The sequence below is a fragment of the Pteropus vampyrus genome, unplaced genomic scaffold, assembly GCF_000151845.1.
Source record: "Pteropus vampyrus isolate Shadow unplaced genomic scaffold, Pvam_2.0 Scaffold215, whole genome shotgun sequence".
In the NCBI taxonomy this organism is placed as follows: Eukaryota; Metazoa; Chordata; class Mammalia; order Chiroptera; family Pteropodidae; genus Pteropus; species Pteropus vampyrus.
The window spans coordinates 3911610-3924458 of record NW_011888996.1 but is presented as its reverse complement, the minus strand read 5'-3'; the positions used below and the strand labels follow the sequence as shown (position 1 = coordinate 3924458).

The window sequence follows — 12849 nt, the reverse complement described above, 5'->3', positions numbered from 1 at the left end:
CAGAGTCAACAATTGACCTATACAACCAACATCTGAAACCTGCAAATACTATAAAAGGTGTTTCGATGTATAAATGTTTTGATTTGGAAAAAATATTTTTAAACATAATGAACGTAGGTACTCTTAAAAGGTAAACTCCCATGAGAGAGTTTGTTGAACTACTGCATCCCCAACTCTCTTAATATGAGAGAAAAAATGAAAGAATGCATACATAGTAGCTATAGTTGGGATAATGTAAATATTAGTTTTCATACAGTAATAATCAACATTTTATACTATTTATATGAAAAGTTAGAAAACACTAATAATTAAGGAAGCATTAACTAAAAAACAGTAAAACTACTAAAGAAAAATTTTAAAGGATAATAATTGTGGTTTTTTTTTTTTTTTTTCCATGAATACATGTTACAATTATCAAGAATGTTTCTCATAGAAACTAGTGCACATTCCAGGAGAAGGAAATAAATCTCAACAGAACTTCCACTGGCATAAAAGCCACCTTAAGAGATATCTTTTTCCAGACTAGGCTAGAAAAAAATTCAAAAATCAAATCAGAAAGTAGCATTTGATGTGCAAATACAATATTAAACATTTAGTCTAGGAACACAATACCTGGCTAATTTTTATAATGCTTAAGAGATATGCCTTAAATTCCTTTTAAGTCACAAAAAAGGGGAAAGAAATAGATAAGTAGCTTACACATGCTAAAAAATATTCTAATATTTGTGAGGATTTGATAAATTCTTAAGAGAATCACTATTAATATGGCGGTAATCTGCTCTTAATATTTTAAAATTAAATACATTTTACTGACTTAAAAATATCACTTAAAATAATTATCTTAATGATACATTCAGATATATTGTACCATTAGAAAAAACAAGGCTCCAAACTTCTAAAAGCCACTGGTGTACAGTCTAGTGTTCATTTATTCTCCGGTCAATGACAGACATACAGCCTTGTCCAGATCAAGAGAGCACCGAATAAGGTACTTTGAATTAGCCGTGAAAAGGAAATGACATAAAAATAGGGGGACGGGGGGACAATTTAAGTAAGAATTATAAAAGGAATGACAAAAGCAGTATGGTCAACTCTTGATCATTCAATACATGCATAATTTTAAAAACATATCTAACATCCAACTTTGACTTTTTTTGTGCCATGGTAAAATTAGTTTGTATTCACAAAACCAGAGTGATAAATAGTATATACAAGTAACCCAGAAATAAATCAGATTATAATGGAAAACCAGTCTATGATTTAAAAATTCATTATAGTTCATTTATAAAGTTGATGATATAGAGGAAAATGAAAATCAAGAGTTGACTCTATAGATAGTATAATTCCTTCTCTGGGTTCCTGTTAATGGGAGTGCTGTAGCATAATTTAAAAATGATTTCTTACAGAAGGAAAGAAGCCAGAGCAATTACTGAAAGGGTCCTGCTTGCTGACGGGTCGAACCAACAAGGTGCGTCTGTTCAGCTTGTCAGTACAGGAAAGGAAGACACCTCCACATTGCCCCAGAGACCAACACTCTTCCCCAAGGCTTGAGGTGATGGACAGGAGCAAAGAAGGTGAAAAGACAAAAAGCAATAAAAGCCATAAGCAAAAAATTCTAGATAGTTTTAATTCTGCTCAAGTTTGCATTGGTTTAGGTTTGAGCCACTGCTGGGTATGGTCTCTGTCAGGACCATTTTCTGCAAAAGCATTGTTAATGGAAGTAAACAAAAATTAATTTTAGCGTAAAATTACTACTTTTAGTTTATGATAAAAGACAATCCACATGACTCACTCATGAATGGGAAAAACTTCTAAAAAGTCAACATAATAATATGTTAATGATAAAGTATATTAATAAAAGCATCCCTACCTTTGACCTTTTCAAAAACTTAACTGCTATACAGGAAAATGGTTAAAAAACATAAGAAGCTTAAAAAAATAGCTTTATTTTATAATATAATTTTGAAAGAATAAGTTAAAAAAATTTACTCTTGAGTTCTAATTCTTGTAACCATTAGTCCTATTGTATGAAAGAACAAAGATAAACAGTTTATATTGTCAAAAAATCATAATTACTAAATGAGTCTCACCACAGGTTTTTCTTTGCACTGTAGAAATACTCCTTCAAAATGTCCTGACTGCCAACCTTCCCCTTGCCTGGAAAACATAAGTTCACCTTATCTGTTCTCTTCAAATATTCTGAGTTAAAAAATTGAGCACATATAACTACTTCAAATAGTTTTGATGTAAACAACACTACAATGAACTAAAATGTGGATATGACAATGAAATCAACAGAACAATTTACATTAGCACTACATCCTGGTAGTTCTGCATAGAAGCATTTGTCTTAATGATAAGTTGTATATTTATTTGGTTGGTTATTTATTTCTCTCTCACCCATGAGATTATGAGGTCCATAAAGGCTTGATTTATGTCTATTTTTGTTAAACACTATATACCCACTTCTTAGTATAATGCTTGACATATAATATACACTCAATATTTTGATTAAATAAATGAATGATCTAAATATTTAAAACTTCTACAAATTTAACAATAAAATCATCGATGACCTAGACCATAGACTGTAATATTCACATCATCAAGAAGTTACTTTAGCTATGCTATTCACGCATCAATTGCAAAGACCATTTTGATATAGAGATATAACATTCAAAAGGAACTAAAGTGCTAGTTTTTTCCCATTATCAAAAATCAACTGATTCACTGTTAATACAATAAAAACCATTATCATATGCTTGGTGAGATAATACTATTATAATAGGTCTTACTATATACCTGACAAAATATTTTTTCCTCAAGAAACCAGCAAAGTATTTTGAACTTCACAATTAGGACAAAACTTTTCAGCTGTGGCAGATTTAACAGTTATTGACAGTATGATAGATGTGATAAAGGATAAAAATTCAAATGTTTTTAATGTAGAATTAGAAATGTGTTAAATAAAAAAGACTCTTTTTAGGGTATATAATGCATCGATAAAGGCATAGAACTGGCAGATGATGGCTTTTTCTCGCAATGGTCTGTGGATGCCATTGTGGGCAGTGCTAATAATGCCAATGGCTTAGCTGATGCCAGGAGGAAAAAAATAAAAATAAAAGCACAGAAACATATGTGCCTCTGCAGGCACTCAAAAACTAATTGTTTAATGAATATTATGAATCCAGAAAAAATAGATTTTAAGGCTGTTACTATGCCAAAACACTATGAAATTAAAAATGATATTTAAAAAGTTTAAAAAATCATGTATGAGTTTTATGGTATGTGAATTACATTTCAATTTTTTAAAAAACCTTCTAGGTTAGTATTATAAAGCAAAACAAAACAAAACAAAAACAAAAACAAAAAAACAAAACAAAAAACAAAACCCAAATCATTTGGATTTTTATTTGGAAAAATGACAAAATTTCTATACAGCTTGTGAAAATATCTAAAACTTTACTTTTTGCTACCATTACTTATCATTATAAACAAATTATATTTACATATAATCATACTTTTCATAGAAATTTATTAAGGAAGGAAAATTATGGTTCTAGGAACATCCGCCACATGTATTTTAATCATCCATAATATAAGAAAAGTCTCTAAAGTTCAAAGGGACATGAGATGTTACTCTATTTAATCTATATTACATTGCTATAGGGTGTGGATGGCAAGGATACAGCAAAAACTAAAGCCATTACTGTGTCTCAGAGTTCTTAGCAAATATACAACATATGTAACAAAAGTATGAGATAATTAGTAAAAGCAGCTTACGTCATTTAATACAGCAATGTGGATATTTATGAACAGATTTGCTATTTTATAAAACATTATATTCCACATATGAATGAATGCCAAGTAAAATTAACCTATTTATCTGTTAAGTACCCTCTTTGGGAATAAGTATTTTTTAAAAAATAACTAAACAATATAAACATTAAAATTCTTATATAGACTTTGTTCAAAGGAAATATAGCCTTTCCCACAATCTTTATTCATTATTTACCTGCTTCTATAGTGATCAACATTGAAACTTTCTATTTTACATTTCACTTTGGTATACACGTCCTGGACATCTATGGAAGCACTGAGATCTTCTAGTTCGCTGACCATACAAAGCTCTGCAATAAGAAGCAAACATCATATCAGTACAGGCCCCACAATCAATGGCACATATATGCTTGACATCTACAGAGGGACTGAGACTTTCTGTTCATTAACCATACAAGATTCTACAAAAACAAGCAAAATTAATATCAATATTGGCCTTACAGTTAAGATAAGATACCTATTTCAAGACAAGAAAGATCTCAGTTAAATGTCTGTAGTGCTGATATCCGTCAACGATCTTTGCAATACTTTTAGCAAAAATGATACATCATATGACCAAGAAATTACTTCATGGGTTTTAGGATGAATTTTAATACAAATAAGACAAGATGCAGATATTACATTCAACATGTTAGTACTGCTAATAGAAACCACCTGAATTAGATCTCAGGCTATTTATTTAACTAGAATGACAATGATAAATAAAACAAAGCCTACTAGTTCTTCTAAAAATAGTGCTTAATATTTATCTTTTCAGCACAGAAGAAAAGTAATCCTGTACCTGTGCCTTTATTTTCAGGATCTGGAGCAAAGAGCTTTATAGTAATTTTGGGGAGCACCCACTGCATCCACAGACTAACACGTCCACTGGATCCACCAATGTTATTTGTAGTTTGTTCCAAGGTAACAGAATCTGAGAATAGTGAATCATCACCTGCTTGTACAGAATCTCCCTGTGTTGAGGAAAAAAACAAAACAAAACAATACTTTGTAACTTAAAGAAAAATAACTAAAAAAATCAATTTAAAATCTGTAATTATTACATATAACTTTTCCATATCATATATGCTAATCATATAAATGCTTATACTAACACGTAATGCTAATATAGACTAATATAAACATATACTAATCAATACATTATAGCATGTTTATTTGTTTAAAATTCGTGCATATATATTTAAACATTAGTTAAGTACTTAAGTTAGCCTGGTAGGTAGTATGATGTATTAGGTTAAGGACTTCAGACATTAGCTATGTGATTTAATCTTTCGAAGTTTGTTTTCTCCTCTATAAAATGGTTATTATAATGATATTTATCTCTTAGAGTTGTTAACATTAAGAACATGAATGTAAAGTGATTACATATAATAAACACTTTATAAATAGTAGTTATTATTATCGCTATCAAGCTGAACCACTATTTAGAAATTGTACACTCACTTTCTTAAGAATTTGGTATCCTATACTTTCCTGCCTTTTGTTATCTTTTGTTATCTTTCTAACTTCAGCACATTTTCTTTTGCCATATATTTTCAAATTTTTAAACTTGTAACGCCTTCTATGCTCAGGAGTTGTGATCAGTAGTCAATAGTCAGAAAAAAACACCTCCTAAAATTTAATGGAAGACAACATAACATAAACAGTATATCATTATCTATGGACTAATGTCTTAGTCCAGCCATCAGCTTGGCATCTAAAAGTAGGGAAGGTAAGTAAAACCTCACACAAAACCAAACCAAAAACCCTGTTCTCATTACCACAGACATGCCATCTATATACCTAAATAGGTATATTCATGAACTTCTACCTTGACCTCAGTTTTACAGCATCTTTCAATCAGAAGAAAATTCAATTTCATTGAATCCCCAAAAGGAGACCAAATGGGGAAGATTTTTACAAAACAATTGGCAAGTAAGTGTTCACTGTTTGAATACTTAGGCACCAAGCACAATAAAGCGACAGCATCCTGTGATTTACTGTGACAGAAAATTATAGATTTAAACCTGAATAGTATAGTCATTCCTTGATCTAATTACACTAAGAAAGCAAAGAGCTCAATCTGATGTTTTCATATAAATGTTTCTCCAAAATAAGTAGTCCAAAATCTGCTGTAATTGAAATTCCTAAAATTTGAGAAACTATAGAAAAATTTGGGATTTGCGTTAGCTATCTAAAGTTAACACAACATCTAAGAAAAAGTACAGGTGAATCCCAGAAAAGCATGCATTTTACAAAGTCAAATTCAATAAAAGACAATATAATGTAACCATTATGCTTTTCTTTCAGGATAGGTTCTTAGAGCAGAAGCATTCATAAATTAATTCTTCCTCAAACAGAAGAATATTATAATTACAAGAATGGAAACTGCTGAGAAAACAGCATCTCAAATCAATGAGACCTTGATTCTTAACGCTAGTAGGTATATTCAGTAGAAATGCTAAGAAAACTGTGGCTTCAAATTTAATCAGTAAGCACTTCTGGGAAAAAGTTTTGCTCTCCTTCCTCATGCAGTTTTAGTTTTCATTTTGGATTTACAACGTTTGGTTTGGTATTGTTAAATATGTTTATACATTAATTTTCTGCTCTATTGCCAATTCTAAAGCAAAAATTGAGCCAGAATTGGAGATGCTGAACTATTTTCCCACACCTCTTTATGCCAAGTTCTAAAATATACAGTTTAATTCTTTCACCATTTTGTTGCAAATTGACCAAAATACTGAGTTTATTTTCCTAGCTGAATTTATCTTTGTTCATCTGGAAGAGCAAACACTTCAGCCCTTCATCCTTGGCTTGCTTCAGAGCTCAGGGATGAATATAGTTTTGGCCACATTGCTATTCTCCCTTATCAAAATAACTCCAGCGTTCTTGTTCAATCACGAAACTTCCCAAAGGGCTAAACACTTCCACCACTGTTTGTACTTAAGTTAACAGTAACAAGTGGCCCGCTGTGGTTTCCACTACCTTGCTCTCACTATTTCAATGTAAGGGTGGGAAAAATGATTAACTGTTTTTAAGCTCAGTACTTAAGTCTCTCACTCATATTTCCTCCTCTACATCACCCAGATGTATATTCAGAAAGCTAGTACTATATTCACTGAAAAGTATGGTGCTCCCTATCAACATGTTAACATAAAAAGAATTACTCATAGTTTAAAGTATAAATCATCCAAGGATCATATAAACAAATACTTCTTTTCTACTTAATACAAACAACTGTTAAGAGTGTACCTTTTAAAATTAGACTCATTCATAGTAAATTCTTTACAGTCGAAACCATTTTAAATAATAGTTTGACCCAGCTCAGCAAGAAAAACAATACTTAAAATAGTAAATGTTTTAATATCTTAATCAACTTTTTAAATTAATACAAGTATTCATTAAAAAATTCAAAACTGCAATTTCAAAGTGGTCCCCAGATATGTGGTCCCCAGATATGTAATTGATATAAATAAGCACAACAAATGTTAGGTGACCTCAGATTAACAGATTATATTTATACAATAAAACTATTTGGGTTTTTTAAAAAAAAGTAAGCCAATAATTGAGAAACTAGAGAGATTTTCTGATATGATTATTTAGAAATAGGAAAAGTATTACAAAGAAAATACTTTGTTGATTGGTATGTCAAGACTAAACAGTAACCTTCATTTATTTAATATTCTTTAAAATCTCTGTTCTTTCAATAGCTAATCAATTGATTAGATGATAAGCTAAATGATAACCTAAAAAGATTTCCAAACTTCGCATAAAAGTTTCTCACTAAACGTTAAAGATAAATATTAAGTGAAATAAGTCTATATTCAGTAGAAGATTTAAAATTATCATGAAGCATTCTTAAAACAACAATTGAGTAAAACGTTCAACCTAAATTTACTCTCTAAAGGATTGTCTGGAATAATAATTTGAAGTGCATTACCACATAGGTTAACTGCATTTGAATAACAAAAAAATTTGAAAACAGTTGTGCTATAGAGGTTGATGTCAAACAACTTCTCGGATCAATATTCACTTTTTAAAACTGATATATAATTGACATATAATATATTAGTGTCAGATATACAACATAATGGCTCCATATATGTATATATGGTGATATGCCATCAATAAATCTAGTTAACATCCATCACCAGTTACAAATTACTGTTTTCTTGTGATGAGAACTTTTAAGATCTACTCTCAGCAACTTTCAAATATATAACACAGTATTGTCAACTACAGTCACCATGCTGTACATTACATCCCCATGACTTATTTATACCTGTAAGTTTGTACCTTTTGACCACCTTCATTCATTTTGTACCTGCCCCCCATTATTTCCTTTTAATTTAACTGAAAATAAATGCATTTAAAACAACTACTAGACACTAAGAAATGAACTACTTTACATTAGATTTTTTGAGGACTGGGATGCTAAAAGAAATTTTAATTCCTGAATCAATAAAGAATGTAAGTCAAATTTTGCCATGAACCTAAGCTTCCACACAGTGGAGGTTAATCTGGCAATTCATTCTTTAGATTGAGTTGTAAATCAATATTTTAGAATTCATTCAGCATTTCAGGTTTTTATAAAGCTTTAAGATTATTTCTTATACCAATGTTGTGAATGAAGATGGCATATTAAAGACATTATTCATATATACAAGAAAGCAAAAATGAAAAAACACTGAACAATTCGCCTAAAACCACAACTAAGTTGGAAGGATTTAATTTCATCAACACAATATAGCCATCCAAAATAACTGTCCATTCTAGATCACGTTTATGAAAACTACCGAAAATCCAGAGGTTCATAATATCGTTTTGTAATCAGAAGTTTCCAAAGGACATTCGGTAAATTCGGTTTATGAATTTACCCTCTAAAAGAAGTATGTGAATGTGCATGTATTTGGGTATGTGTACGTATGTTTGCTTTGCTTACTTGTTGAGAAAGCAAATTATCAAAATGTGTGAGCTTTTAGAGATAGTTTTTATTGTTGGGCTGTCCTGTAAGCATAATGGCATAAAAATTTTAATAAACATAATTGTATAATACTTCATTTTCTGGAACATCTGCTTGAACACAAATTTTTGACAACCTTAACTAGCTGAAATACAATGGGGCATATTTTTTGAGTGTACAGGTAAAGTATTATTTACTTCTGGGTCTATCATAACAATTAGAATAATAACAATTAAAGTGCTCCATGATAACAACTACAATGATAACAATTATATCAAAATTTCTACTCTCCCTTTCATTTATTACAGAATTGCCTCTGGGGAGTAGCAATCCAGTGATAGCCTAAATTTCCCAGGCCACCTTTTGTATTACATGCATATACATAGTCATGCCTAAATCAAAGGACTATCTTAGATCTTTAAAAAAAAAAAAAAAAGCTCAAGGGGAAAAAAATGGCATAGATGATAGAGGCTCTGTTCATCCTTCTGGCAACCAAATCAAAGTCGTGACAGAAACAAGGAGCAAACAGCAAGGAAAAATCACCTGGGATCTAGAGGAACAAGCCCTATAACTAGGGAGAAATCTAAGAAATCACCCTGCAACGGCAGAAGGTAGGACAAGGCGAGGACACGAGGCTGCCCAGTCCCTAGCGGCTGAGTGGGATGGAGGCTGCGACAGTGGCAGCGGCAGAAGCCTCTTAAAGGGGCCACCTCCATGAGGGACTTTCCCACTGATGAACTTACTCGTTCTGAGCACTAGTGCCGATCTGGCTGTGCAAGGGGCACCAGGGACTTACAGTGGGACAGTGAGTTGTTGGAGTGAGGGCTGAGGTGAGACACACTCTGTACAGAAGTGTGGGCGGTACCCTATGTTCCTCTGTAGAACCCTCCCCACCCCCAGTGCTCGGACTCTGTGCAGCCATAGCTGAGACCTCATCAAACTGGATAACAGGGGTCGCTCTGCCCAGAGGATTCCCTGAAACTCCGCCTTCCCCACCTCACAGACCCACTCAAGCCACTTTCAGGTGTATTGTCAGCGAGTCAGGTGCTCCTGGCTGACCAGCGCCTAGACTCACACTGGAAGCAGCTGGCTTCGGTTTTTGGTGTGGCCTTTTGGGGCAACTATAAGCACAGCATCTGTGGATTGCTTGCTGAATCTTAACAAGACTGTGCCTGGAGGGGAACAAGCTGGGGCTAAATTCGGCCTGCAGCTAAACCCCTCTCAGGACTGTGCCACTGGACACCTACTTCACAAATCCACATTAATAAGACCGGGAGACTTAAGAGCTTTGCTTAGTACATAGAAACAGACACAGAAAGGCAGCCAAAATGGGAAGCCAAAGAAGCAGAAACTGTATGGGAGAACAGAACAGAGATTCAGAAATAATGGAGTTACGCAATCTAACAGATGCAGACTTCAAAATACTGGTTATAAAGATGCTCAATGAACTTTTGGGAAGTGTAGATAAATTCAGTGAGAACTTCAACAAAGAGATAAAAAATATAAAAATGAAAATGGAAATTATAAAAGGGAACCAGTCTGAAATGAAGAACACATTATCTGAGATGAGAAGTATATTAAATGGAATAAACAAAGTGAATAAAGAAGAGGATCAAATGACCCATTTAGAGGATAAGAAAGACAAGGACACTCAATCAGAATGGCAAGAAAAAAGAAGCCAAGAGGATAATAATAACTTAAGGAGCATATGGGACACTATTAAAGGTCAAAATATCCATGTCATAGGGGTACCTGAAGGAAAACAAGATGTTGAAGAGGTATTGAAGAAATAATGATGGAAAACTTTCCTAACTTGGTGAAAGAAATAGACATAAAACCCCAGGAAGCTCAGAGAGTCCCCAAAACCGGGAATCCAAAGAGGCCCACACCAAGATACATCATGATTAAAATGCCGAAGTTTAAATACAAAGAGAGAATCTTAAAAAGGAGTAAGAGAAAAGCAGTTACCTACAAGGAGCACACATAAGACTGGCAGCTGATTTCTCAAAAGAATCTATATAGGACAGAGGGGCTTGGTATGAAATATTTGATGTGACGAAACCAAACCCTAGGATCTACAACCAAGAATCCTTTATCCAGCAAAGCTATCATTTAGAGTTGAAGGACAGATAAAGATCTTCCCAGAAAAAAATAAGCTAAAAGAATTTATCACCAAGCCGGTATTCCAGGAAATGGTGGAGGGACTTCTTTAAGAAGAAAAAACATGTATTAAAAACAGGAATAAAGAAGGGTAATAACTACATTCCTATCAACAAGTACCTCAGATAGAAAAGAATTAAGTGCTCCAACCAAAAGATAGAGTGGCTGAAAGGATAAGAAAACAAGATCCCTACATATGTTGCCTACAAGAGACTCAGTTCAGATGAAAAGGCACACACAGACTAAAAGGAGATGGAACAAGATACTGCCTTGGTGGACCTAGAGGGTACTGTGTTGAATGAAATAGGTCGGATAGAGAAAGACAAATACCACATGATTCCGCGTACATGTCGAATCTAAAGAACAAAATCAACAACAACAACAATAAAAGCAGACAAACTCATAGATACAGAGAATATTTAGTGGGATACTAGATGAGAGGGGGCTTGGGGGACAAAAACAGGCAAAGAGATTAAGAGGTACAAATAGTTGCAGAATAGACATGGAAATGTAGAGTGTAGCATGGGGAAGATGGTTAATAATGTTGTAATAAATATGTAATGGGGAAGAGAAGTACTAGATTTAGTGGGGTGATCACTTTGTGAGTTATGTAGTATACAACTGAAACTGGTATATTATTGTATGTCAACTATGATTGAAAAAAAACTCATTGAATTGTACAATGTGAATACAAGCAATCAATTGTCTATTATATTTCAATAAAGATGAAATAAATTGTTTTAAAAAAGCTCAACATTACTTAGCTAAGTATTCAATTTAAGAAATTAGGAAAACAGAATAAGCCCAAGATAAAAGCAGTATTTATCTTAGTCTAAATGCTGGGGCAGGAGGGATAGTTAACCTTGAGACTTTTAAAACACAACCCTGAGCTACGTATTGGTTTGGGGACTTGATTTCACACTGCCAAAATGTTTCAAAATACTTCTAGCTATAAAATTAACAGTAAAGAGGTTCCAGGGTGGTGACGATAGAACCTAGAGTCCCTCGGTTAAGCAAACACATAAAATCTCTTGGGGGTAACAGGTCATCACCAGCATGTAAGAACCTCATAGATAAAGTCCCACTAACAAAATGACTTAATAAATATATACATCTCCATGCCCTGTACTATAATAAATCAGATTTAATTTAATCATAATGAGTGTGCTGGCTGGAAAATTACTGCTTGGCTATCGCCCATGGGAACATAGGCTATCACCCATGGGAACATAATATTCTAACAATAAGCTTTCTGCTTCTGTACCCCTACTTGCACAACCGACCTGTGAGTTGACAGTTAGTAAATAGAAGAAAAAAGACTTTTGTATTCAGACAGAATGAGGAATGGGGTTTAGGGCTTAAAAACTCTGTACCTCTACATTTTGGGGCTGCTTAATTAGGGGTCTGCGTACCCCTGGCAGACCGAGCTGGCCGGATATAGAGTGTGTTTCCTATAACTCACTGGTTTCTGGTGATCTGTGTGTCTATCGGGGGCTGGCAGGTACAACATGAGTTGATATTCCCAAATCATTTAACATCTATATATTCAAAAAAAACAATATGTGTAAAATCTACTCTGTACCAAGCACTGCACTAGTTGCTTAAATTAGGGTTATCCTCCGATAACAAGGATAATTGGTGATGGATGTTTATAGAAAGTTTACATTCCACATCCAGGATAGCACTGAAACAATATAATAATTTGACACCTTTTCTTCTGCGCCAATTGAAGCCTCTCAGTCTCAATTGTTTTACATTTAACTTATAATGTTTGACTTAACACTTTTTTAAAAATGGAAAACATCATAAAAAGTACAAATATGGAAATAGAAAAGGCAAAAGAGGGTCAATTTTTCATCTCTTGTTATATGTACAAAATTTATTAGAGCAGGAACAATGCTAGTTTC

The 12849-nt window shown here is 33.1% G+C and overlaps 1 protein-coding gene and 1 non-coding gene across 7 annotated transcripts in view; one reads left to right on the top strand and one right to left on the bottom strand.

Annotated features, from left to right (window-relative positions):
- Positions 1-1371: 1371 nt before the first annotated feature.
- LOC105300614 (vacuolar protein sorting-associated protein 13B-like) overlaps positions 1372-12849 on the bottom strand; it is a 361156-nt gene continuing 349678 nt past the window's right edge. For 5 of the 6 annotated variants that reach the window (XM_023538219.1, XM_023538222.1, XM_023538221.1 and 2 more), the window contains 3 exons: positions 4622-4793; positions 4016-4130; positions 1372-1546 (listed from right to left, as the gene is read on the bottom strand). In XM_023538219.1, coding sequence (XP_023393987.1) covers positions 1387-1546; positions 4016-4130; positions 4622-4793 — 447 coding nt within the window. In that variant the 3' untranslated portion in view covers positions 1372-1386. Of the gene's footprint in view, positions 1547-2090; positions 2158-4015; positions 4131-4621; positions 4794-12849 lie in introns of all 6 variants that reach the window. The other variant, XM_011372922.2, reaches the window with a different exon arrangement.
- LOC111747248 lies at positions 3019-3105 on the top strand. Its single transcript, XR_002783450.1, has one exon. It is a non-coding gene; the product is annotated as a small nucleolar RNA SNORD35 (small nucleolar RNA).